The 26,834-nt window shown below is 47.4% G+C and overlaps 1 protein-coding gene across 3 annotated transcripts in view; it reads left to right on the top strand.

Moving 5' to 3' along the window:
• The window catches only part of LOC144137975 (uncharacterized), a 118,580-nt gene extending 97,051 nt beyond the window's left edge, over positions 1 to 21,529 (top strand). Inside the window, exon 2 of one of the 3 annotated variants that reach the window (XR_013315784.1) lies at positions 19,369 to 19,500. Coding sequence is in view for 1 of the 3 variants with exons in the window: in XM_077670010.1 (XP_077526136.1) it covers positions 19,369 to 20,514 (1,146 nt within the window). In the remaining 2 variants the exon portion in view is untranslated. Of the gene's footprint in view, positions 1 to 19,368 lie in introns of all 3 variants that reach the window. The other 2 variants (XR_013315788.1, XM_077670010.1) reach the window with 2 other exon arrangements.
• The last annotated feature ends 5,305 nt before the right edge of the window (positions 21,530 to 26,834 follow it).

The following is a 26,834-nucleotide window of genomic DNA, read 5'->3' as shown; positions in this document are numbered from 1 at the left end:
GAGGGGGGCGGATCGACGACAGATTGTTCGGAGATAGGCGTGTCTTATTAACTTAAAAGAGCCAAGTTTTCTAGTGGCATCTGTACAGGTGCCGTCATAAGTATTTGCAGCACGGGAGCTGTGGCCGAACTGTATCGGAGCGCCGTGTAGCTGCACCGGCGGTAAATGAAAGGACGAGAACACGCATGCGCGCCTGCCGACGGCGATAGCCCATCTATACTTCTCAAACCTCTTTTTTTAACCTGGCTTAAAGCATTGTTCGCAGCATACTGGTCTCGGTGATGGCACTGATAGCGTACACACGTAGAAATATTTGAATGAAAAACTCGCTACAAATTCCTGTGACAGCGCGCCGCTTCTCCGGCAGCTGGAAGTGCGCGGAGACGCTGCCAGAATCGTCTCTGCTATCAGCGCCGTCGCCGAGAGCACTATGCTGCGAGCAATGCTCGAAGCCAAATTTAAAAAGTGGTTTGAGAGGTATAGATGGGCTATCGCCGTCGGCAGGTGCGCATGCGTGTTCTCGTCCTTTCGTTTACCGCCGGTTCAGCTACACTGCGCTCTGATACAGTTCGGCCACAGCTCCCGTGCTCCAATTACTTATGACGGCACCTGTACGTTTTTTTTTTTTTGGCGTCAAAACGAAAGTATTCGTATACTTATTTATTTATTTATTTATTTATTCATATTACCTGCAGCGCCAATACGGCATTAAAGCCATTATACAATGGCTTTAATTCGGTCATTCTTGGTGTTTTTCCTTATTGAATTGCTGCCGCCTTAAAACGTGCTAATGTGAAGCAGCTGGCGCGAATTTGAGGCTACTTCGAGAAATTGGGTAAAGGATAAGGCGTTTACAGCTTGCCAGGGATTATTTGGCTCACTCTTCTTACTACTTGTGTAAATAATGCCGAATTACATGCCTCACACAAACATCGCGCTTTTTGTAGCCTAATATAAATTTGCCTTCCGTCTTGCGTCAATTATAATTATGCGCTGAGAATCTGACCTTGACTTCATGGCGCAATATCAGCTGCTTGAAATGAAGGACTTCAGGACGGCAAGCGAATTCGATGCGGGGCGAAGGGGGTTATTCGTGCGTAGAGACATCTTGTTATTCAGTAGCAATCATTATCCTATGTGTGGTGCGCTGATGTATGATCGGGACATAAAGCAGAGAAATGGCCAGTAATCAGCATCGAACCCGCCGCGGTGGTGATGTTGGTGAGGCTTTGTGCTGCTGAGCTCAAGGACGCCGGTTCGTTCCTGCCCGCCGCTGCTGCTTTCCCGAGGTAGTCGCAAATCGGAAGCGTTTGTAGGCCGCGATTTGGCGCATGATAAAGACCCCAAGGGGGCCAAATCGAATTCGGCGCCCTCCACTTCGGCGTGGCTCACATGCAGGTGTTGCTTTCTGTCCGCACGGTGACGTGGTCTGCAGAATTGGGGTACATAAGCCAAGCTTCTGCTTCAAGTTTCAATGAATAAGGTGCATGGGAATGTTGAAGAGGGTTGGCGCAAAAAGTGAGCCTTGATCAAGGCACTCTGATGTCGTTCTGTGTGGAGTGCTGGTCGTCTAGAATAAACGGTTTGATAGGCGTGGCATTGCAAGACCGCTGCTAAAATGCTATAAAGCCTCCAGCATATGTGGAGCTCTCGGGTCCTGGTTATAACAGTAATGGGCGGAACCAAGTTTGACGGATTTCGTTTCTCAAAACCAACCACGGCACAAGGCAACTTAAAATGCTTGTCAAGCACGTCTTGCGTAGACAGTCCAGATTGTAAGAACTGTGTCGGTGCCAGCGGCCGGTGTTCCTCCAGACACCAAGTTTGCCATGCACTCGATAATTTTATACAAGCACGATCCAAACGCGATTGGACGATGGTGGGCATAGGAAAGAAAGGACGCGGGTTCGATTCACGTCGCTGGCGGCCGCTTTTCTGATGGAGGCGAAAAGGAAAAACGGCAATGTGCACGAGACTTCGGCGCAGGTTAACGATCCCCAGGTGGTCAAAATTTATCCAGAGCCCTCCACTACGGCGCGCCTCGTCACCTGAGTAGCGTCGGTGCGTGAAACCCTACAATCAATCAATCAATCAATCAGAGGATCAGCTCACTTGCCTGGCTTCAGCACTGGTTCAACGATCGAGAACTTTCGGATTGCGGGTAGCTCGCCACTGTGGCAGATGGATACGGTTTCATCACAAACTGCTTGCTTCTGGTTATTCTGGAGGATTCACATATTTAAACGACATAGCTCGTCAGCACTTATCCTGCTGCGAGTGTTACATCGTACTAGGGCATGCAGCAATTCAGACGTTATCCTGAGGACTTCGTAAGCCTCCTCATCGGCCGACGCATCGTCCAAATTATGGCTCGTTGCAGAAAGGAGAGACTTATAGGGGTAAAAGCTGTGCAGTTAAACCTGGATTTAACGGAATTCTTCAATTCCCCATAGCGAGCTCCATTGAAACCCATTTAACGAAGGCGTTGCGACAGGTAACCTTGGTGTTACGATTTCGCTACGCTGATGTGCTATTGTTTTTTGCCCCTTTTTTGAAAATTTGGCTGTGAAGTGTACTAATTTAGGGAATTTTGCACGGCCCACAAACTACCGTGCGTATCCACGAGTGAGCGCGGTGTCGGTTAGGTGCTAGGTTTTCCATTCGGCGTGTAGTCGCGCGTTACGATCCTCTGCTATCTGTGGTGTCGGTTCATCGGTGAATATGTCTGCTCTCAGAAACCGAAAAGCTTGTCTTTCGAAGACAAGCTCACACTTTCAAAAATCATCTCAGCCGGCGGGGAAAAGGAACGTGGCCGCCCGGTACAGCATCCCAGCTATCGCCCTATAACCAATTTCGAGTGCGGAAAAGAGCATCAAGCTCGCGGAAAGGCGTTCTTTAAGCGTAAGTTTTGTCCTTTAAATGCGTTAACGCACCGAACAGTGTCAAACGCAAAAGTGCTTAAGTCACTTTAGTGAATACGGGGGTAAATGACCTTGCTTCTTTGGAGTGTTGCGTAGTGACGGAATTCGCGAGAGAGCAGCAGGCGAAATTAAGTTTTTCACAGTGAAATAAATCCTTGAAGGGCGAGTTCCCCGGCACTGATGTCTAGCAGTTTGGTTTCGTTTTTACTTCATTCACGCGAGCTTAAGACAATTGCAAATTTTTGCAAACTTCGTTATATGCAGGTTTGAATGTAGAAGTTTTTGAAGAGACCTTATTTACACTCACAACTTCGAAAAGTGTGACCCGCGCGGCACCGATGTTCGTTTTGTGCACGACTGGCTTAATGGATAGGCACCTGCTCATAGCAGCCGGCGTGAGGGGAACCAGCGTAACGAAAAATGACTGTTTCGTAACGGTGCAGTTTGTCAGGTGGCGCAATGGTTATTTCCAACTTCGCCAGCTTCGCTTCACTCGCAGTGCTATGTGCGAGTTCCCGCATAAAATTCATAGCGGTCGTGAGAACGCGTAGTGATTGTACCGATCAGTACGTTTAATACCGCCCTGCTCCGAGAATCGAAAGTGCAGTCTACGCCCTCTTCTTTGTTGTGCAAACATTAACGTGCACAAGCAAACCTCATTGCTAGAACTGTATGCAGAGCTACCATCCTCTATTTTCGAGAATTTCCATTCATTAAAACACGCGGAAACTTACATCGACGTCGAGAAGCTTCGCTGTTCTTTGAAATCGCATTTGTGCACATGGAAAAGTCCACAGGAAGGCCTTAGATTGTGTAACTCAGCTCCAAACTCACCGCCATTTTTGAGCGAAAACAATGTGTTTGTAGCGAAGAGAGCACTAATCAACGCGTTAATTGATTGATTTGTTGATTGATTGATTGATTGATTGATTGATTGATTGATTGATTGATTGATTGATTGATTGATTGATTGATTGATTGATTGATTGATTGATTGATTGATTGATTCTAGAGTTTAACGCGCCGACGCAACGCAGACGATGAGGCGCACCGTAGTGGAGGGCTCGGTATCAATTTTGACCCCCTGGGCATCTTTAACGGGCGCCAAAATCGCGCACACACGGGCGTTTTTGTTTTTCGCCTCCATGAGAAAAGCGGCCGCCACGGCCAGGAATCGACCCCGTGCCCCCTTGCTCAGCAGCGGAATGCCCTAGCCACTGGGCCACCGCGGCGGGTACTAATCAACAAATACTTTTGCAACGCCTGGGGCTTTCCCACGAACTGGATCAGCGCATGTACGAGAAATATCGGGGTGGCTCACAAGCTCCAGAAATGGCAAGTTGGTGTGAAAGTCGTCTTCGGTCAATGCCTTTGATAAAATACGAAGTTTTCTTCGGGATATTATTCTTACCCAGTGCCCCCGGGCGCGTATCGATGAGAACATGGTGAAAAAAAAATTGCTTTTACCGTGCGACTGCCAGTCATGTTCAGCTGTACGCAACAAACAGCACCGAGTAGGATATGTTCACTGAAAGTACGATTAAGAATGACCCGCCGCGGTGGCGCAGTGGCTGAGGCGTTCTGCTGCTGAGCACGAGGTCGTGGGTTCGATTCCCAGCCGCGGCGGCCGCTTTTCTGATGGAGGCAAAGAGGAAAAACGCCCGTGTGTGCGCGGTTTCGGCGCACGTTAAAGATCGCCAGGGGGTCAAAATTAATCCTGAGCCCTCCAATAGAGCAAACCTCTTCGCCTGCGTTGTGTCGGCGCGTTAAACCATACAATCAATCAATCAACAATAAAAAAATGTGCCACACGATCTTTCAGCATATCTTTTGGTTAGCTATGTCGCCGAGCCTTCTGCCGACGTTGGCAGTTATCGAAAACCTCGACCTCAGACTCAATGCAGCTACTTGTAGCAGAATAACGATTCAGGCTGCTGGTACACTGGCGATATCGAATCTGAAGTCCAACCAAGAATGCCGGCTTGTTCCTTGGTGTGGTATGGTATAGTCGTTCTATGAAAGGCGTCATAAGCAAATTGGAATTGACCGAGCGCCCAGTGTTTTTCTGTTTTCGCCCTTCTTCCCTAAAAAGCATCATGTTCTTCTTCGTGTTTATTTTTTCTGGTTAGTGCTATGAAGCGAAGCGAGCTGAACATTCTTCGTTGTTTTATTTTTTATTCTTTGTGATGTACGTGCGCTATGACACGTGTGGAGTGCTATGGAACGTCTTGAGAAAAGGTTAGCTGCTCTAGATGAGTTTTTTTTACGACATCCTGGTAATATCGCGTAGGGTGAATGCTACCCGGTGTGCACTTCCCCCAGTGTGAATTGACGAACACCTGAGCACAAGGAACCGAGAAAAAGACGATATAACAACGATGGCAGGCTGATCAAACCAGTGTGAAGCTGAAAAACTGGGATAAAATGCAGCGCCAGCCGGTGCAGTGGCGTCAGAAAGAGGTAAAAAAAAGCCAAATACGCGCCAAACCCCCTCGTTTCCCCATCCCCTGAGGAGTGGGAGCGCGAGCTCACCTGCTCACGGTGCGAGAACCCAGAGCGCCTCACCGCGCGCGCCCAAGCAGCTTCGCTGGCTCGCGGCTATCTGGACTGAGAGCCACCCACTTTTATGCTCAATAAAACTTTTCCAATCCAAGAAAGCGATAACAAATTAGGCGCGGAATCGCCGATAATGGGCAGGTCACTATCTCAAACGCCAGTTGAGGTTCTGAGATGTCCTAGAAAGGATTTGATAGTAGCCCAGACGTTCGACGTGTACGTATGCCCTGATGATCTGGCTCATATCCACCCAACGCTTGATGAATAGCGTGCTAGTGTGACGCTCCATTTCCGTCTCAACCCCGAGGAGATGTTACTTCATATGGGGTGCATGACCAGAGTTTTTGTACCAGCCGGAAATTTGCAACCGGCGGTGCCATAACGTCATGAATTTTCGGTCAGGCCCTAGCTGATCCGGTGGGACGCGGAATTTTTGGGGCAAAACGGCCCTTCACGATGACCCCGCCGTCTCAACGTGACGTGTTTGTGGGTAACATAAAGACGTATTCCGTTTTCAGTGATTTCGTGAGCAACACCTTGGATCGTTTGGTTATGCAGTAGTTTAGCAGACGTGAACTGCAAGATGCCTTAATTGTGCTGGGTGTCGCAATTCTGGATTGTTACTGTGTTTGTTTGTGCGAATGGCTGCGAGGTATTGAAGCTGTGGTGGCTGGTCAGCGTCGATCACCTTCGTAAAAAGCAGCCGTTGTCAGGCTTGCCGGTCAAACACGCGCCATTGCTTGAAGTGTGCTTAGGTATTCCTGCAAAGTTTACCTGAAGGAATTTCTTCAGGCAGCCCTCCAGCTTAGCCTTCTACACAAATAGTGGGTGACGCTTTGCGCCCTGTATAATTCACAGGACGAACCGTTCGCCATCCTACAGTTGGGCATGGTATTTCAGGTCCAACACCCAGTGCGGTCCGTAGGGCTGCATTCGGTGACGCGGCCATCACGAATCGAAATGGGAATCGGTGTTTTTAGTTTCCATCCGTCGCTGCAGTGCGCTTCATGTCATCTAGGCGTTCTTCCCATTGGGGATCAAGAAGGTTGCTTCGCGAGATGAAACGTCAATTCTGCGGCACTCACAGTGAGAACCACACAAATCAACTCCTCCTGAGAGTCCTCTGATGTCGTGCACATGACTCTTCTAGATATATGACGCCAGTTGAAGGGGAGTGATAGACAATTTCGGAGCGTTGTTTGTTTCAGCAGACAATTTACTCCGGCCATCGCCTGTTGGGTTGGATGAGTAGCACGAGCACCGGGCTTGATCATACAGGTGCACTGAAGTGCGCCTGGTCTTAGTTTTGCGCGAGCATCTGAGTCCAAACAAGGTTTTATCGTTGAACACGAAATACTGACCGTGTGTCAGTGCTTCCTGAACAAGGAACACCACCGCCGCTGGCTGTCCACGTGGTACACGTAGGGAGAAAGGGGAAAACATTATTAAAGCGCAACATTAAGCGTCGATAATGCCCGTGGTCAAGTTCACCAATGCCAACTGGCCCGTCAGCTGGTCCGAGGCTAGAAAAGCCGCTACGTCGAAAGACGACGACGATCAAAATATGCTGAATTGGAATGGGGTAGGAAAAAACTACACTGTTCCAAATTAGCATATGGTTCGCCACAGTCGGGGCATATGAGGAGTGTCGTATACGGTTGACAAAGGGGACGGGCAGGGGTAAGGAGCGTACTTAAAGGAGCGCTAAAGGGTTAAAACAAGGGGGCCCGTATCGATGGATTACGTGGCCGATAATTTAAATAAACCGTTCTCGCAACTATAAGTTCTTTAATAAGGCAGAATGCACCAGAAACAGGAAAGTAGCGGTCGGCGCCCCTTACGCTTTTGGGTGCTACTGTTTGTGACGTCACAAATGTTGCGAATGACGAGAGCTCATTGTAGAAGCATCTATAAACGTTTTCCTTAACAGCTCCTAAGTTGTTGAACACGTCAAATGAATCTAATCTAGCAATTTCCCTACGCTCATCTTTTTCGAGGCAGGCTGCTTCCCTCACTATTTAGCCAGCCATCACGGTTTTAAATGCATAGCATTTTAGTGACTCACAATGTCACGCGGCGTTGGCGTGCCTTGTCGTAGTCCGCAGGCGCGCCTTGTCGTAGTCCCGCAGGCGCGCCTTGTCGTAGTCCGCAGCCAGGCCAAAGCACCACAAGTTGTCCCGCGCCTCCGAAAGATGGCGACACGGGTCCCGCGATCGAGAGATACGACTTGCCGGCGCACCCCCTCGGAAATGCTGTGCATTTGATCGTGCCCCTCGCGAGGGGGATGTCTTTTAGTAGGACGCTTTATATATACTGTAGTAAATGAGGCTGCGGTTTCTGTCCCTTACCAAGGCAAGTTCTAGATAGATGACGTCTGAACTGTCCTGATAGAACTGAACTTTATTTCAGAATACGAATACCGTGTTGCCTCTTCGACGCACTTCAAAACTGAAATGACAGCAGCCATCAGACTCCATTCACTGGGAGTCAAAATTTCGATCGTATCTTGTTAGGAAAGATTAAGTGAAGTTGATTGTCGCAGCTTCAGCACACGACCCATCATGTCATACTCGCTGTTCCACCATGTGTAAGCATCCTGTTTCGCCTCAAGTGGTTCAACGCCTATGTTCCCTTGTGGTTCTCTCAAGCGGCTTCTTGATTGGGAGCTGCTTCTTTTGTAATGGCCCACATTAGCGCGGGCCCTTAAACAGAGCTCCGTGAACTTGGGAGCCTCCTTTTATTGCGTTAAGTGCTACAACGGAATATAAAAGATAACAGAATTCCGGGGGCTGTGCTTTTTGCTGAAGCAACAGAAGAGAGTCTGGAAAGGCATTTTTTAGTTGTGTTTTGTAAAAGCGGTGGTGCGATATTAGTGAAGTCAATAACCGACGGTGAACGCCCGAGCTTCTGCGATCAATATTTCAGGCAGGACGCGGCAAAAGGAACAAGATGGGCTGCAGGTTGTTAAGCGTCCCTCCTGACCTTCCAGTCTCCCGTTCTCCGCGCGCGGATGTTGCTATCGGGAAAGCGGGCCAAAGCCCGGTTCAAACTTTATCGCCTTTGAAGGGTGCCTACTAAAGGTGGTTAGCTGACCGATCCGGCCTTGTGCTCTCCCGGTCGCGGTAAGCAGCTGTTTAATAAATCGAAAGGATGACTCGCGCTACGCTTGTTCTTTATTTATTTATTTATTTATTTATTTATTTATTTATTTATTTTTTTGAAGTGCTCACCAACAGCGCAGGGCCTTGTTGGGTGGGGCTCTGGATACGTGTATATTAGGCATACAATGAGAACATTTAAGACGGGAAATAAATCAAAAATGGGTAACCATAAAAGCGATGGTATATGCTAAAGAGCAGAGTGATCACAGAAGGCAGAACATTTTTTGAATAACCATATCTCGAACGTCGTCTGTAGAGTATGTTCTAATTAACATACACAAGTATGAGCAAGGTGGTGCTCTTTGCGCAGAAGCACAGGAACAGAGGAGAAAGTGCAGATACGTCCTCTCCACAACATGTGCATTAAAAACGCCGAATGTTTCAAGGAGCGTCTGAAAATAACCATGTCATTGCAAAAAAATGTCAACAGAAGATAAAAAACGTACTCTTTTGGCATCAGCTGGGTGGTGCCAGGCTCAGTGATCTGTCAACATGAAAGCAGCCATGCGGCCGCAGTGGTCTGCTTGCCACTCGCAGGTGAACAGAGCTTACAAGGCAAGGGCAGACTAACTTGGAATATATACAGTTAAAAAGAAAACCCGGTCACGCCTAGAGCGCCTATAACATAGCTCACGATTGAGAAGTGTGATTAGCCGACCTTGCACATAATGGCTCACTGTTAAGTAGCGATAAAAAGCGGTTCTACTAAAGCGCTTCTGAATCCTTTCTAGTTGAACGGACGGCGAAGGGGTTATGCAATTTCAAGTTGCACGGACACATTCGAGCTTCGGTATAATTAGGGCGGTGTAGAGCGAGACAAAGCGAGATCGGTGGGTGATTTTACTGGTGGCCCTGGAAATCACGCCGATCGTTCGGAGACAGGCGTTGGTCAGGTAGGTCACATGTGAGTTGAAGAGCAGTTTTTGTCCATCATTACACCCAAATCACGCACTACAGTAGCGCGTTTTGCAGCTTCACCAAGCAGAGAGGACGAAAAAATGAGCGGGACAGTCTTGCGAATATTTGATATCACGATAGTTTTGGAGCGATTAAGCTATAATCGTTGCTGCCGCTTCCTATCGAAACTGCGCTGATGTCATTTCGCAGCAGGGCGCGATCATCCGATGAAGCAACTGCGCGATTGAGCTTCATATAATCCGCATACTGAGAGTGAATAGTGTCTAATAACAGGGTGGACGTAATTACCAAAAATGTTAAAGAGAAGAGGGCAGAGCGTTAAGCCTTAAGGTACCCCTGACATTATCGCGAAAGGCTGGGAGGTGATGTCTTCATAAAAAACACAATTACACCGGAATTTTAAATTACTGTTGCCCCACTGACATAACTCACTGGATAGGGCGTAGGCAGACATTTTTTCAAGCCGGAAAGCATAGTTAACAGCGGCGAAGGCCTTGATACATTGGAAATATACTGTATTTACCTGTTGGCGAGAGAGCACGGAAGGGCCGATGTCATTAAAAAAACATGCGAGATTTGATGCTTCCGACCTTCCCGGCAGGAAGCCGTGTTGTTTAGAATGGATTAATAAACGCATGGCTCCTAGAGGGTGACGGTGCATGACTTTGTCAAAGACTTCGTAAAAGGAGGACGAAGGGGCATTGGCCTTTATTTTCTGGTGGCAGTGGCGCTTCCGGACTTGTGCAAAGAGATGATAGCGCCTAATTTTCCGTGTGTTGAAAAATATTGCTTTAACAAGTGACATATGGGTGATGTGACAGAGCAGAGGTTCAAAGAAAACACAACAGCCTTTCACGCTGAAGCAAGGAATGCTGTCGCAGCCCGCTGCCTTTTTCAAGGGGAGTGTGCTGATAGCGTATACGACACCATTCTCGTTAATATTGGGGATTTGAAATACTGGCCCATGATACTGGAAACCCATTTAGCTGCAGCTGTCGGAACACGTCGAATAGGTCAAAGAAAAATGGTGTGCGAAAAGTTCACATACGCCTCTCGGATTCGACACATAGTGGTTAAAATCCTGAAGAGTTATGCTATCGCATGCATGACGTATGTGACTGTGGAACCTAATATATTACATATAGGAAAGAAAGCTTTTCTTTCCTCTGTGATATAATATGTTTGGGCCAGGGAGAGGAGGGGGCGGGTGACGGCGACTACTCCACACAGCTGCCGGGAAGAGTGTTTATTTCACGCCAGGTTCGGACGAGAAACATAATTATTACTGTTCCTGTACATACACCTCCTCTAGGGGAGCAGAGGTGCGCGTCCATCGGCAATCTTTAGTCCTAAAGTCGTGCGGTAAAGCCACCCGTCACGAGTGTAGGAGCCGCGGCCCAGTAGATCCTAAGGCGAGTGGCAGCGGCGCATGGGTGTGCCAGCAGCTTCCGGGCGCCGATGCTGCTGAGACTGCTTGTCATCTGAGTGGCTCCCGCGGCGCCCGCCACCGCAACCGCCTCCGCTCAGTTGAGCAGAACTGACTGGAAACGGGGTCTTGTGCGCAGGGCTGAAAGCAGGCGTTCCTGCCGTAAGGTGGAAGCCATGACATGTGGAAATGAGACGCTCGAGTGTGGCCCTGCACGATGTGCAGCTCTCAATAATATGACATGTCTGTGATCACCTCACGAAGTGAGGTGTAGGCGCCCGCCAGAACAGCGCTAGAACGGCAGCCGTGCTTGCATGATATTCGAAAGGGCGCTTCTCGCTTCAGAAGAGGCGTCCCTCGCAACCAGCTTGATCGGATCTGGGTTTGCGGGGTCGGCGAGCACACTGGCCGCTCGAGCATTTAAAAGTATTTACCGTTCTGAATGAGAAAGTGTATGACAGCTGCATCTTAGCAGTACTCATCTACAGGGAAGAAACTTTCCGCTTCGTGCACGCTTTCATCACATGTCGCTCTATGCAGGTGCGATTAGGGGACGTTTTAAGTAGCACTAGAAGTGTATCACGAGGTGTGCCACAGGAAAGTGTTCTGTCTCCTACAGTTTTCAATGTGGGTATGGCGGGCCTCCCTCAAGCCGTAAAAAAGTACTGCAAGTCAGTGCACTTATCAATATATGCCGACGACATATGCATCTGGATCTCAGGTTATCAGCACAAGCGGTTGGCTATGATTGCCCAAGGGGTAATTCGTACGGTACAAGCATATCTCTCGTCGGTGGAACTGACAGTCTCCGCGGAAAAGTCTTGCTTTATTTTGTTTCCCGGAAAGAAACGGAAAGCGACGCGCCTCAAGGTAACTTTAGGGGGCTTGCCAATCCGGCAAGCTACTCGTGTGAAGTTTCTCAGCGTCACCATCAACCATAAATTATTCTGGAGGCAGGCCGTGGGTTCTCTTGTCACTTCCATTGTTCCCCGCTTAAATGTGCTTCGACGAATTGCTGTATCTAACTGGGGGAGTCACCCATCATCTATGCTTAGGCTCCACTCGGAGCTCATCTTTAATCGCGTTCGTTACCAGCTACCTGTTTTGTCTCCCTGGAGTACCAGTATACTCGTCTGGAAGCGCTGCACCGACAGGGCGTTAAGATATCCCTAGTACTTCCCCAGGCGGCGGCAAACAAAAAAGTCCTCGAAGAGTCCCATTTTCCACCTCTTCGCTTAATGGCGTCTGAGCGATTGCTCTGGCAGCTTGTCCGGCTGGGAGAATCCGCAGGAGGAAAGGCCTTGCTCAGGCGTCTCCGCCTAAGGGTAGAATCTAGCATACACGCGGCGCTCAGCACTCTCAGCATTCTCTACCCGCAACGGCGGAAGATCCAACATCGCTTGGAGCCACCGAGGTCTTTCGAGAGTTTGGAGTGTCAGCTCACCATCCCGGGCATCCGCTCGAAGAGATATACACCAGTGGCGGAAGCGAGAATGTTAGCGCTTGAGCACTTGGACCGGTCGTACAGAGATTGTGTTCATGTGTTTACGGACGGATCTGTAGACAGAGAAGCAGATACCAGCGCAGCGGCCTTTGTGATTCCCGGCATGAACGTTTCCTGGGCGGCTCGCATTGGCCAGTTGACGTCATCAACAACGGCAGAGCGCATAGCGATCGAAGCGGCCGTGAAAAAGATCAAATCGCTTCAGGTGCACCATGCGGTCATTTTTACGGGTTCCAAGTCGGCCCTACAACTCTTGCAGCTTGGATCTCCCGCAGATAAAACTTGCCAACGCTCCCAGCGTCTTCTTCAGCAGATAAAGGAAAACGGATTTAGCGTTCGCTTCCAGTAGGTCCCTTCCCATGTAGGAGTGCTTGGAAAAGAAGCTGCAGACCAGTTGGCTCGTGAAGCGACATTGTGCACTCGTCTTCTGAAGGTGGCCCCAGATGAACGGCGCATTTTAAAAACGATCATACAAGATCATTTCCGCTCTCTCTGGCGACCACAGCATCGACCGTGTGTTACCAAAAGAATGAAGAGGACAGAGGCAACCTTACTGTTCCGCATCCGGACCAACTCAGCGCGGGCACCGGCGTGGCTTCATAAGCTGAACATTATCTCTTCACCTCTGTGCGGAACGTGTGGTGCTACAGGCGACATCGGTCATTTTATTATGGACTGCCGAGAGCATGCGGAGGAGCGGTTAGCTTTGTTTAATCAGACCCGAGAAAAAGATAGACAAGGCAAAATCGTTTTAACTCTTTATTGGGAACATTTTAGAAGTAATAAACACTTCTTTGAAGCGCAGGAACCGAAAACTGTAATTTTGGAGGAGGAAATGGCGGTACCCATTTCGGTACATCAGGCCCAAGCTGAGTGAAAATCAACAAAGCAGTTTCTGTTGAGAGGGCAAAGGAAGAGATCACATTTTGTGCATCTGTTGCGGGTTTTTCCGCTGCAACCTTGGTTGTGGCACCTCTTTTGAGACTTCAGGGGCACATGCTCTGGAAAGTGCCCATGCATATCCAAGCGCACATCATTTGGTGGTATCGCCGTCACCTTTGTGCGCTTAGGCACTGCAACACTCTCGCCATTTTCAACTTCAAGCTCTGCTTCATCTGCGACTTCTGGAATTTCCTTGACGTGGGTGCGGATAAGTGTTTCGGCAATCCTGTTCTTGAACTCGAATTGGTCCAGCATGTCTTTTGCAGCAACATCCTTGAGCTTGCAGTCATTCCTGTATTCGATCCAGGAGTTTGCGGCCGCTAGATCGAGAAAATGGGCAAACACCCGTACGTCCACTTCTTTGTATGGATCTTCGTCCTGTAATAGGACACGTACCTGTCCACAAGGTCCACGCCGTTCTTGTTATAGGCTTTTACGCAATATGGTTGCGGTATATCCACTTTCTGTGTTTGCTCCTTTGACCACCTTCTACACGTTCCTTCAGGGTTAATGCCGAAAGCGGTCGAAAAAATCATGACTGATTTTCGATCCTTCCACTTGGTGACGCACATTTCTCCATCAATGCGGACAACAGAACACGATTCTCCGCGGATCATGTTGTTTTCGTTTAGAAGCTTGGAAGCCGCGCCTCCAGTTCGGTTTGCCACAGGTGTGCCGGTAAGATATGCATTTAGTTTGAGAAGGAATTCTGCCAACTTTATTCCCGTAAAAAAACGGTCGGTAAACACATGGACAGGCTCTTCTGTTGGCACTGTTTCCAGAAGCCACTTTACAACTGCGCCGCCAAGACCAAGTTCCTTCATGTCGGCATCCGGAACCGTTCCTTTGCCTGGGTAGATCAAGAAATCTAGCACAAGTCCATCACTACTTGACAAGACAAAGTTCTTGAGGCCAACAGGATTTGGCTTGCTTGGTACGTATTGCCGGGCAGGACAACGTCCGCTGAATGGAATCATCTGCTCATCGACAGATAGTACTTCCGGGCGCGGCAAGTTCGAGACATGCCTTTCGAAATGAGTCGATGATAGGCTCCACTCTGAACAATCTGTTCTCAGTTTGTGATGCTGTTTGGGTGATGTCGACGAAGTGCAGCATGCTACGTAACTCGAAAAATCGGTCCCGTGTCATGTTTTCCGCAACAAGAGGTATAGCGGATATACGGGACCAGTATAATCTGGAAGGCCCATTAACAAATGGATTCCAGCGAGTTTTTTCATCTCTGATGCGGATGTGCGCACAGATCTGTGGGCACGCGTCTGAACTGAATAGAGGTTTGTTTCCTCCGCGCATAGCTTCCAAAAGGTTTCGGGAAAGTACTTGGTGAAGTAGGCAAACGGAGACAGAGGCGACTTTGAGTGTACTTGTGGTGGTGTGGTGTCCAATGTGCACCTGGGAGAGAAGCTGTGAAAAAAGAAAAAAAAAACCTGTCAGTCAAATCTTGAATTAAAAAGTTTCTTTCGAATAACGGCATTAGCATCGAAACAACATTACAGAAACTAAGCACTTACTCTGCCACTTTCCAAATGGGGCCACGGGCCTGAAATTCGCGGCTGCCTTGTGTGTCATCATCTTCATTTTCATCACCATCAGTGCTGCTGTCTGAGCATTCACTGCTGTCGTCTAAGTCATCCAGATCGTCGTCTTCATCCGACAAGTCGACATCACTTTGAAAGAGTAGCTCTTGTATTTTCTCGTCGCTTAGGAACTTGGCTGCAAGACAGAACGAACAATAATATTTTTTTAGCGTAATGACCTGAAGTACCCAATTGGGTACAATTGTGATTAAGTTGCACTATATCTGAGACGAAGCACTGCAACTAGCTCAAACTTTTCGTGCCCCTTTTCTAATGTCTCCGGATTGTTCAGCTTTGCGTTTTATCTATTATATGCAACATATTGGTAAGGAAGAAGAAGTTAAACTCACCTGGTCGCCGGCGCGCGCTTTTCGTGCGTGTTGCCGCCATCCCTGTGTTTACTGCGAGCGCGCAATTGGACTTACGGCGACACCTCACGGGGAGTTTGTTAACTGATCCTTCCTGAAGCAGAAATGGCCGTTCGCGCGCTGCAGTCTTCATCTAATGCCGCGCAGCGCGCATTTTTCAAATGTACCCAAACAGGTACCGACGGACTGAAGAGGTTAAAGAACTGCGAAGGAAAGCCGCTCCGCGTGGCTCTTTGAACGATTTAATTTTCCCGGAAGGCCATTCGATCACGAAGAGGGACATCTTTACATCCTTCGTTGGATCCTGCAATTTGTAAGGGTCACAAGCCTCTGCGAATCATTGTGAATTGCGGCACATAGAAGTAAAAAGGAGCTGATCGGGTGAGCAATTGCCGGCATACCACGCAAGGCTAGGTCCACCCCTCAATAAACATCACCACCACCACCACCATCACCAGAAACTTGGGGGCCCACTAAGAGGGTTCAACATAAATTGAGAACGGCTCAGCGGCAATAGATAGATGATAGGTGTAACAATGTAACAAAGGTGATAGGTGTAACATTAAGGGAACAGAAAAGAGCGGAGTGGGTCTGGGAACAAACGCGTGTTCAGGACATATTAGTAGAAATTAAGAAGAAATGGACGTGGGCAGGGCATGTAATGCGAAGGCAAGATAACCGTTGGTCATTAAGGATTACAGAGTGGATCCCTATAGAAGGCAAGCGTTGCTGGGGGCGGCAGAAAGTTATATGAGCACAGGAGATCAATAAGATTGCGGGTATAAATTGGTCGGAGTTAGCACAGGACCGGGGTACTTAGAGATTAATGGGAGAGGCCTTTGCCCTGCAGTGGGCGTATATTGGCTGGTGATGATGATGATGATCGTTCCGTCAGTGACAAACAATGACAGTCCAAGCCAGCCTCATCTGCCAGAGAAACTTTGTCGGGAGCCGGCCATTTATTCGCGAAGTCAAAGCTACTGTCGCCAGTACGAACCGTTTACGCTCTAAAAAAACTGCAGTACCTCGCTCCACTTTGTGAGAAAGTGACTACGTCCCTAAAAAATGAAAGGAAAGCGGAAGAGAGGAATATCTGCTTTATTTACTTATTTCTCAGCAAAAAAATTCAAGCCGTTCCACTCAACGGGAAAGCTGTCGGAAGTGCAGAGCAGTGATTCGCCTTGATGTGCTGTGGCGCTGTTATCGGCTTACTGCTACCAGCAATAACACTCTTCGCCTCCCTGTCTCACTCCGCAATCGATGAATTGAACGGGGGTTTGTCCAATGGAATTCAAATTTGCCGTTTTTCGCCGTGTCCGCGCACCCCCTGCTCGAACAGCGCGAGCGGAATCTCGCACGTGCCGGCCCGTTCCTGCGCAGTTTTAAACACGCCGTTTTGGGCGACCACTTGTTTCGCTTACTATGTGGAAAACAAATCCAACGGCCGTACCTAAGTAAATGAACGCGGGAGCTGCCGGTTATATACGCAGATTTTGCCTCAAATGTACCTGCACTTTCCTTTGCGCCAAACAACGGGGATATGTATGACAAGCGCCAGCGGTTCAGACGTTTTAAGTGCAATGCACTTCTTAAGCGACCCTGAACCTGCGCCCACCGGCGATGTCCGCGCACGTGGAGATGGGCGCGCGCAGCCTGGCCGCTGACATGGCACATACCCACGTGGGGGATTGGCCAGGAATCTCCTCGTCTTCCTTGGCAACGGGGGGAGATGGGCGCGCGCTGCCTGGCCGCTGACATGGCACATACCCACGTGGGGGATTGGCCAAGAATCGGGCGTGAGAAGGGCTAATGCACCTGCTTAAAGGAGTACTGACACGAAATTTCAAAGCTGAGATCCGCTCTAGCAATCAAGTACAACGACAACACAAATAGGTGTCTGTGAATAAATGCATCTTTCTTTCTTTGTAGTTGTGTGTGTGTGTGTGTGTGTGTGTGTGTGTGTGTGTGTGTGTGTGTGTGTGATCTCTCTTTCGCGAACATTACCGAACCGCGCAAATTCAACTCGTGCATTCGCACTTTCACATTCTTCCCCTCGGGGAAATGCGGGGAATTTTCTCTTGGTTAGGACAATATAAACCGCTTGTTTTAGAAGCCTCGGTCTCTGTCCATTACTCCGTAAAGCCGTGGGGCTAGTTGGTCAACTTTCTGATGTGCGCTCGTGCTTTTTTTTTGTGGAAAAATCGCGGTGGTGCATGTCTTCGAGCCCGGCCACAACGGGCAATGTTCCCACTGCTGTGGCGTGTACGTTCGATTCTGATGAGTCATTTGGAGCATGAGTTGGCCGCTCTAGGGGAGAAGCCTTCCTTTTTCGTTGGTCTACGCGCCTTATAGCAACATCCTGAGTGTTTCTCTAGTGCCGTACTGATTTCACTATAATTTATAAACTGTTTCTTTGAACACTGGTGAACTATGTGTGACTTGATTTGTAGTAGCTTGTTGACCCCGCCAAAAAGTTTGGGCAATGTGTAGAATGAACATGTTACATGCAAACTGATTGTATAGTTTTCTCTTCTTAGGGCAGCGCTGTTATCAACAGTCGCTGCACCCTGATATGTGGGTTATAATAAATTCTCTTTATCCCCCCCCTCTTCTTGGGTCCGTTATCTCGCTGTGACGCCCGATTCTGGCAGTGGTTATACATTGTGACAGCGAACGAGCTGCGACGATAAGGCTGGGCCGCAAAGTGCTCTACACTTAACAAGCCATCAGCGCTTGCGGAGGAAAAGCCGAGAGAGCTATTAAACGTATGATATTTCAGTTAAAACAAAATATTATTCAGCCTTTAGTGTCCCTTTAAGTGTACGCGTCGAAGAATGCGCAGTTGCGTGCTGGTTATGCATTTGTCTCGAACAAAAAATGTGGAAGAGCTGCTGTGATGTTCTCATTATCCTCATCCCCATCATGTTCATCATCATCATCATCCTCAACATCATCATTATCACTATCAGTATTGTTACCATCACCGTCGTCGTTGTCATCATAATCAAGGTCAAAGCAGAGAGCCCAAAGTATACACGTTCTCATACATTTATTGTCTGTATAGGAGAGTAGTCTTGTAGTTCTTGGCGTAGTCTTGGCGTTCGCCGGATTAGTGAAAAGAGCCTGAAGTGTAAACGTTCGTTCATTTTGGCCACACCGAACGCAGTCTCCTTCTTGCTCGGCGCCACAGAGGGATAACGGATGAGTGTAAGGAGCGAGATTGTAAGTGGAAAGTTTGCAGAGTTCATGAATTTGACATTGGCAACATCCACTTGCCAAAGATTACGAGACATGGTGCGTCACCACACGCGGTAGGCTTTGCGTTAGTTTCGATTTTGTTGAAATGTTTCGCCTTTCGGTGCAAGCACAGCCAAAAGGTGCATTTGGCTGAACACCAGAAAACACCGCGCCGACACATTGGTACCAGATATGTGTATGCACATTCCACAGGCAGCGACAAAAGCAATACATTTTAGGACAAACGGCTGCCTAGCAGGAGGCGGCAGTTGTAAACTGCATTTCAGCCCCAACGTAAGCATGAATTTTTTACACTGCCCTCCATGCGCCAGCACATCCTTTAAAGAATGGCATACAGTGTTGGGGCTTGATGAAAGATTTATCCTGGAAGCCACCCTTCCGACGAAGCTTTAAAAGGTTTTTTTTTCTTGGCTTCCAATCTGTACGACAACATTGAAACCCAGTTATCGCAAGCTTTGAGGGAGATGGCGCCCATAAAATAAACTCGGGCCACGGCTCATTCCGGCTCTTTGTGTCCGGCGTTCACTTTGCGGAAAAATTCAGACGAAAACGGCGCGGATCAATGCCACCCTAAATAGTTTATTGCTTTGCAAACAAGGTATCCTTCGTCGTAAAACAAAACCAAAATGGGCTCCGACACGCGTAGTTTCCGTGATTTGGATGAAACTTATTGTTGTTTGAATGTTTTCTCACTGCTTCCTTTTCTATCCTTCGTGTAGGTGCACTGCTGGAACGAAGCCAACGGCTGCCTTGTCATCCTCCCAGCTTCGCAGATCGCCGAGCACGTTCGCCAGGATTGCCAGTACCACGTGACCCGCTGCCCCACATGCTCGGTGGCGGTGCTGACCCGCGACGTGTGTGCACATCTGAAATCTCGATGTACAGCGCTTGTATTTGATAAAACGCCTGAACCACAACAGAGGGCTAATGTCAACGAAAGGACACATTTGGAATTGTTTGAGAAGAAGGTTGAACAGAGAGTACGCGAACTGGATGCCAAGCTCGCTCAACTGTCACTGAAGAGTGACTCTTTGAGTGACAAGCTCATTGAAATTTGCCACAACGATAACCATTTGAAGGAAGCACTAACAGAGCAGTTCGGGACAGCCTCAAATGGAACACTGGATCGTTTGGATCGGAACGAAGCGGAGATGAAAGCATTAGTAGCGCAGGGAAAAACGATAGAACAGCGCGTAGGCGAGCTAGATGCTAAGATTGCTCAAATAACTGTGGAGACTGGCTCTCTGAGTGAGAAGCTCAAAGAAATACGAGACAACAATATTCATTTGAAGGAGGCAATAACAGAAGAGTTTGGATCGAGCTTAGATCATAAATTAGCTGAAATGAAAGTCTTTTATACTGAACAAATTGAATTTTTGAGGACCAGCGTAACCTCAGCAGTGGCACCGGTTGCAAGTGATTCAAAAACGCATCAGAGGGTTATTACGGGTTATGTGGAGCTCAAAGCAAAGGCAATGAAGGATGGTTGGTGTGTTAGCTGGGGTGAAAAAGTGTACCTACGGCGTTACCTAATCTCTTGGGGAATTGATTTCATAAAAGAGGGTCACGGGGTGAATGCATTTCTGATCTTTCAGTTGCACGAGGGTAGAGAGGACGACTTTCTTGACTGGCCATTTACAAAAAAATTGAAGCTCACCATCATTCATCCCGAGACGCGAAAAGAACTCCATCGTGAGGGCCAGGCATCGTCGGATGAGGCTTACAGAAAGCATTTTTGTAGACCAGTAGGAAGCAGCAATGAAGCGGCATGCTTTCTTGGTACCAAGGTTGACTCAACAGTTCTGGAACATGATGGTTACGTTAAGAATGATCAGCTCTTGCTAAGGGTCGAGGTGATCTTGTGATTGATTTGAAACAGCAGCAGTTCCTTATAAGAATATGGTGGCAAAGAACAACTGGCACATACAAGATAAGTTTACAAATAATTGCACGTTTTATACAACCGTGTTTAAGCATTCGTTTTCATCGGTATTACCGTACAAAACCAAACTGCGTAAATATTGCGTTTTGAAAGCGCCATACACCCTGCGATTAAGAGTAGACCTCCCTTGGACCTACTTGCGCAAAATAAACTTCCTACCAATGATCTGCTATCTCCGGTGCAATTTCTCTTTTCTCAAACAAGATCAAAAATTAGCAATCAGAACTACCAGAAAATAGACATATTAACCGGTTGTAGTTCGACATAAGTACCTGTAGAAAAAACTGAAATTTCCAGGGTTTTAACTGACGAAGGGAGGCCCGACCGGAGTTACCCACAAGAGGCTCTTGTGGCCTTGTTTGAAAAAAGGTATTGTTCATGGCCTATTTGGGTGATAAAATTCTTGTCTATCCCTTGTTGTATTTATCACCTAAATCCTCCCAAACTAAACAAGAAGTACGCGTTAAATTTTATTTGAGCGATTCTCTACAAGTAAAAATCATTGTTTGCATAGGTAGGATTTGGAAAGGAGAGATTTCGTACGTATTCGGGTGCTATCTGGTGTATGCGAGCGCCGAGGGGCTGGACAGCCACATAGGCCGTTTTCTGAAACGTGATAAGCCATCAAAAAATGCTGCGCAAAACTGCTAGATTCGCCATGCCGGCACTGGCTCGGAACGGCGGAATATATTGAGCCGTGTTAACGTCGGCGGACGGTGGTTGACATTTTTCTTTAACGGTTCATACGCTCCTTGGCGTAGGGAGCCGCGGTATTTCTGTGGACCATTTCACTGGTACGCCCCTTTCACGGCTCCTGCCTGTTTTCACGCAGAACCTTATACCGGGAATAATGGGCGTCGGAAAGCGTTGTACGTACTGTATTTACAAGCATAATGAACGCACTCGCGTAATGTTCGCACCCCTGAAGTTTGTAGTGAAACTTAGTTTTTTTTTTAATTTCTCGCACAATGAACGCACCGTGAACTTGCCGCAGCAGTATGTCCTAGGTGCGTGAAATCTAGCTGATGATGATCGTGCTTGCCTCTGTTTCCTTCGCTTTCAAAACTGCCATGGCTACGTTATTGCGGCAGAGTTGCAGATGTTAGCGATATCGGCAAGCATGCGTTCAATATTGATGAGGAGGAATCTCTCACTAAATGCACATAATGTACTCACATGACAATCAAAAATCAAAAAACTGCGCTCAGCTTGCTGCGTCGGCCCCGAGGTTTGTTTTGATGTGCCACACTGTGACTGCGGCAGACACTTATTGGTCGCCCTTTTGTCACCTCGCAGCAAAATCTTTCCGGCGCGTTCCGTAATTCATGAAAACAGTGCATTTAGCGACACTTTGCAAAACGGCTGGCGTTCGTGTGCGTAGTTTTCATTATGTCGTTATTTAATATTTTTTTATGTTCGTGAGACATAAGGTAAAAATTTTGACCCGCAACTTGCCTTTTCTGTGCTCAAAATTTTTTTTTTGCGAAACATTAACCCCACGCAATGAACGCACCCCTACATTTGCCCCAAATTTTCTGGAAAAAAAGTGCTACCATTACGCGAGTAAATACGGTATGTTTTCGGAGGGCTATGAAATTAAACCGCACAGCAAGTTCAGATATATATGGCGTACGGTGTGTATCAATGGGAAAGTCCGGTGAAGGCATCACACTTAGTCCGGTAATTACGCGCTTTGGGAGAAATTCTTGATTGCATGCTATCGGACTTCCTACGGCATTTTAAGAAGCACCTGGAGTATTTCTCACTTTTGCTGTGAGACAGCTTTGTAGCAAATAGTTTAAATGTCGGGGAAATGGTGAGCATACTATGGTTGATACGGAAGCATATTATTTTGAAGAGCGTGGTACGCACGTTTTCCGCTTGTTGTCCTGAGCGAAATGAATGCGGCACAGATGCTCTTCAGGTAATGGTGGTCATGGCGGGTTGCCGCATGGTAAAAGTACTTGAAAGCGAAATTTATTTTTTTAGAAAACTACCTAGTCGCGTTTTCACCCCAATTAATTGTTTTATGCCAAGATCGTGCAATATGCATATTGCCTTAAAAGGACTGAATGTGTTTTACGAAACAAATATTGAAATAATGTGTGCCATGTCAACATTGATGTGCTCTCCAAGTGCTAGTTGAAGCACCAAGATTCAACGCGGGTATTGCAGGCTTGTTGTTTGGGATGCACGGGCAAAGTAAAACGTATGCGGGTAAATTCCAGGCCTTTGGGGCGAATGTGGAATGAAAGTGTTTGAAGGCGGCATGCAACCTCTGTAATCATGTTTGTTTCTGCGTCTTGGCTTAAGTGAACGTGGCCTTTATTTTATTATTCCGAGGTAATGAGAGGAAAGGGGTTAGCGTGATGTATTGTAAAGATTGCATAACCGAAGTTAAATTGTCGCTTTCATTGTTCAGTAGCAATTTTCTAGGACAGATGTTAGGAGGGGAAACGAAAAGTTCCGACTTTCCGGTACTGCAAGGTGCTTGAGCCGTTTCTAGATTTTGTAAGAAGCTTTCTCAGTAAAATGTTACCCTAATATTGTTTAGAAAATTTCCCATTTTAAGCCAGTGCGCTGGCAATTTCTTTAGCGTGGCATTTTTACTACTGGTCCGCATTTACATTGTTATATCCAATAAATGCCTTTAGTTCTCAAATCATGCCCGTTTATGGGGATACATGGTGTTACACGATTGCTGCTTTCGCAGGGTGTTTCTCGTCTTTCTTTTCGCTTCTGTTGTAGTTAAAATATTTGTCTTATTCTTTTGGGGGCAGCGTAGTAGACGAAAACTGTAGGTAGGCGGAGGCTGCGCGTGAGCTGACGTGCTCAACATCGGCTCCGCAGTTAGTGGCAAATTAACAGTGCCAATTCGTGTGAAGAGCTAATCAGTTATTCCCAGCGTGTTCGGGATTACGCAAGGCATCGATTGACACCAATATTGACTAAGGCAAGTGCTTTGTCGTCGATTTGTGGAACTTTGAAGGCATCAACAGGCGCTACACTCTTAGGCAAAAAGGACTAAAATAGGGACTAAAATACAGCCGTTAGTCTTCGCGGGCGACCGTTCATCTTCAAGGGGAGTATCTGCGGCAGAGAACGTGCCGTGCGCATAAATGCGGACTAACTGTTCGTCCCCGCCGATCTATAAGGAGTAACGGGAAGACGAAACGCATGCAGTTAGTCTCTTTGCTGCGTCGTTAATCCCCTAATGGCGTCGTCGTTGCCCTTTCGCGCATATGTCTGCGAACAGTTTTATATTTCCAAAACACAAGCCATTGCAGTCACTGGGTGCTTTAGATGGTGCCACTGGAGAAAATATTGATGTTAGTTATAAGAAAATCGCCTAGGGTTAGTAGAGCGGCGGGTAATGGCAAGGAGCGGCGAAGCGCGATTGCCATACGCTCTTCGGCGAGGTTATGTTGACACGCTGTGTTGCATACGATTCGTGCGAGGTAATAACGGACAATGAAAGCTTTCAAGCGCCTTAACAGTAACGCAAAAATTAGTGACAATAGCAAAAGTGGATTCCTGAGCGTAATGAATATGTATATGTTTAACAGACGAGAAAAAACGCATGTTGCTGATGACAACTGCAAAACAAAAATGCTCGCTACAGGTAAGCGTTTCGAAGTTATCTTTTACACTCGGTACATAATTGCCTTGGGCACCAAAGCTATGACAATGCTGCAACTGCTGTAAAACCCGCTTGCATTTCCCAGTCGCAATCGTCTAGCGGCGCGAATTTGAAGAATTCAGGCTAAGCAACACCGAATTCGCTTTCGCCGATGCAGGAAAATATGGCATGTTTCCTTATTCTGACACTCACACAGACGACACCTTTCACATACGTTACATAGAGCACTTAACATATGTATCGAACACTAAGAAAGCACTTAGCTTGCGCTAATTTGTGCGGAAACAAATGAGTCGTCCGATCGCCGAGCTACCTATCTCAACTAGGCGACGACGAGTTGATTGTTATTTACGAGAAAAACTATGGTTGTGAGGCTCTACTTCAAATCAAACTGAGCAATAGTCCCTAAACCTAGCAAAGCGCTAAGCGCAAGGCGCAAAACGCGGTCACGTTCGCTTGCACAGATACAAATTCGGGCACCAATTGCAATGGATCTGTTGCGTTATGCACAGAACTACACGCTGTACACTTGAATATTATCTACCGCAGCTACCACCCGGCGGCGTGGTCTAGTTAAATAAAGAAAAAAAAAAGCGGCGTGGTCTAGCGGATAGCGTGTCGGGTTCCTTGCGTATATTTCCGGGCGTCAGTGGTTCGATCCCTGCCGGTGCCGGCGTTTTTTTCTTTTTTCTGCGCTCTACGCAGTTCGTCCTTGGGGAGTATCGGAACGGACCATCCGGGTGGGGGACTAATTGTTCGTCCCCTCGCAGTTAGTCCCCAAAGGGACTAATGATTGTGGCAGAGGCCGTTAGTCCCCGAAAGGACGAACTTTTAGTCCTTTTTGCCTAAGAGTGTAGGCCTAGGCGTGGTCGGCGAGGTTAGGCCCTGCGCTGCGCCGGTCGGGGTTGGCTCAACCTTCGAACATGACAATTTTAAACGCAGAAATGGAGCCGCCCATTCCGTCTACTAGCAATTTCGGCAAGATGAGCGTGCAAGTGGAGGGCGAAGACATTTCGCCGGAGGCAATGAACGAGGCAGGATGGACCCAGCAAACCACTGACATCTCCTAGACGTCCCACAAAAGTCTAAATGTCTATGTGCCAGCAAAATATCTAGTGGACATCCCAGGTACGTACCTAGACGTCCCACAAAAGTCTAAATGTCTATGTGCCAGCAAAATATCTAGTGGACATCCCAGGTACGTACAAGTTTTGATCAAAAATTTGGGATGTTAGGAATACGTTGCTGGTGCTTCCATTTTGGATGATATTTAGATATATTTTACCAACGTACCTAAGATGTTTCTCGTACAGCACGGACGTACCGATCAATAACCTATTTTAGACGTCTAATTAATTGTGACAACGCGTATACATTTCTATTACTAACTGCATGTCGCTGACCTGTCCTAACATTAAATAAGCGAGTTCACTTAGCCATGAGCACAACCTCTGCATGGAAGCATATAAGTGTGCAGGCAGTTTCGAATCAAACTCAAATCCGCTTCAATTTCTGGAAAAGTTTTGAGGACTACAAAAGCATGTAAGCGTAATGTAATACCTGGCTGCTGCCCCAGCATAATTAAGCACAAGATACTTGCCTTATTCCAAAAGTGTGGATGGCACAAACCTATATCTTCGCAAATATAAAAATGAGTAAAAATGAACCAAAGTTGCATGGAAAATATCAGAAGGCATTACTTAGTCCACAAATATGGTTTTTATTTCATAAACCCTATGCCACATCTCAACAAGTTAACGGAGCGCATGGTCTCGATTGATGATTGATTGATTGTAGGGTTTAACGCGCCGACGCAACGCAGGCGATGAGGTGCGCCGTAGTGGAGGGCTCCGGATTAACTTTGACCACCTGGGGATCTTTATCGTGCACCGAAATCTCGTACACACGGGCGTTTTTGCTTTTCGCCTCCATCAGAAAAGCGGCCGCCGCGGCCGGGAATCGAACCCGCGACCTCGTGCTCAGCAGCGCAACGCCTTAGCCACTGAGCCACCGCGGCGGGTAGCGCATGGTCTCAATGAAAAAACCCTCCAATGCAAACTCACGTTGTCGCCTATTAAAGCAGTGATGAAAAATTACTTAGATCAAGTAAATTACAATTATTTCATGCATTAACTGTGTGCACTATAGGCTACAACACCACTTTGTATTGCATCTACACCGCAGCTGTAGACAAAAAAAAAACAATTTTGGTTAATTGTGAGAGGGAACAAAGCGAAACTGCTTAGAATTTTATGTGCCATTAAAATGCTTATTACAAGAGTCCGAAATCAACAATATTCAACAGTGGGAGCTGTGCTGTGCTTCTACATATTGGTGCATTGGCATGTCACAGTGCCAGGAAATCACCGCAGACTCAAGTTGTTGGCTTACATTAACTGCACTTTGTGAATTAGGCATTTACTATATGGTGATCAGGTTAGAGTTGTTAATAGGACTCAAATCAAGCTAATTTCTATGAGAATTAAAGCACTTTCATGCTGAGATAATGCATTTTACATTCTGTGCTTAAAGGGTCAAACAAAGTTGGTAACTGCTCCTTCGACCTGCGGTAACGTCACCCACAACAGCAGGAGTGCTACCAA

The sequence above is a fragment of the Haemaphysalis longicornis genome, unplaced genomic scaffold (assembly GCF_048455015.1).
Source record: "Haemaphysalis longicornis isolate Haplotype H1 unplaced genomic scaffold, Haemaphysalis longicornis Haplotype H1 scaffold_5, whole genome shotgun sequence".
Lineage (NCBI taxonomy): Eukaryota > Metazoa > Arthropoda > Arachnida > Ixodida > Ixodidae > Haemaphysalis > Haemaphysalis longicornis.
This window is presented reverse-complemented; position numbering and strand designations above follow the sequence as displayed.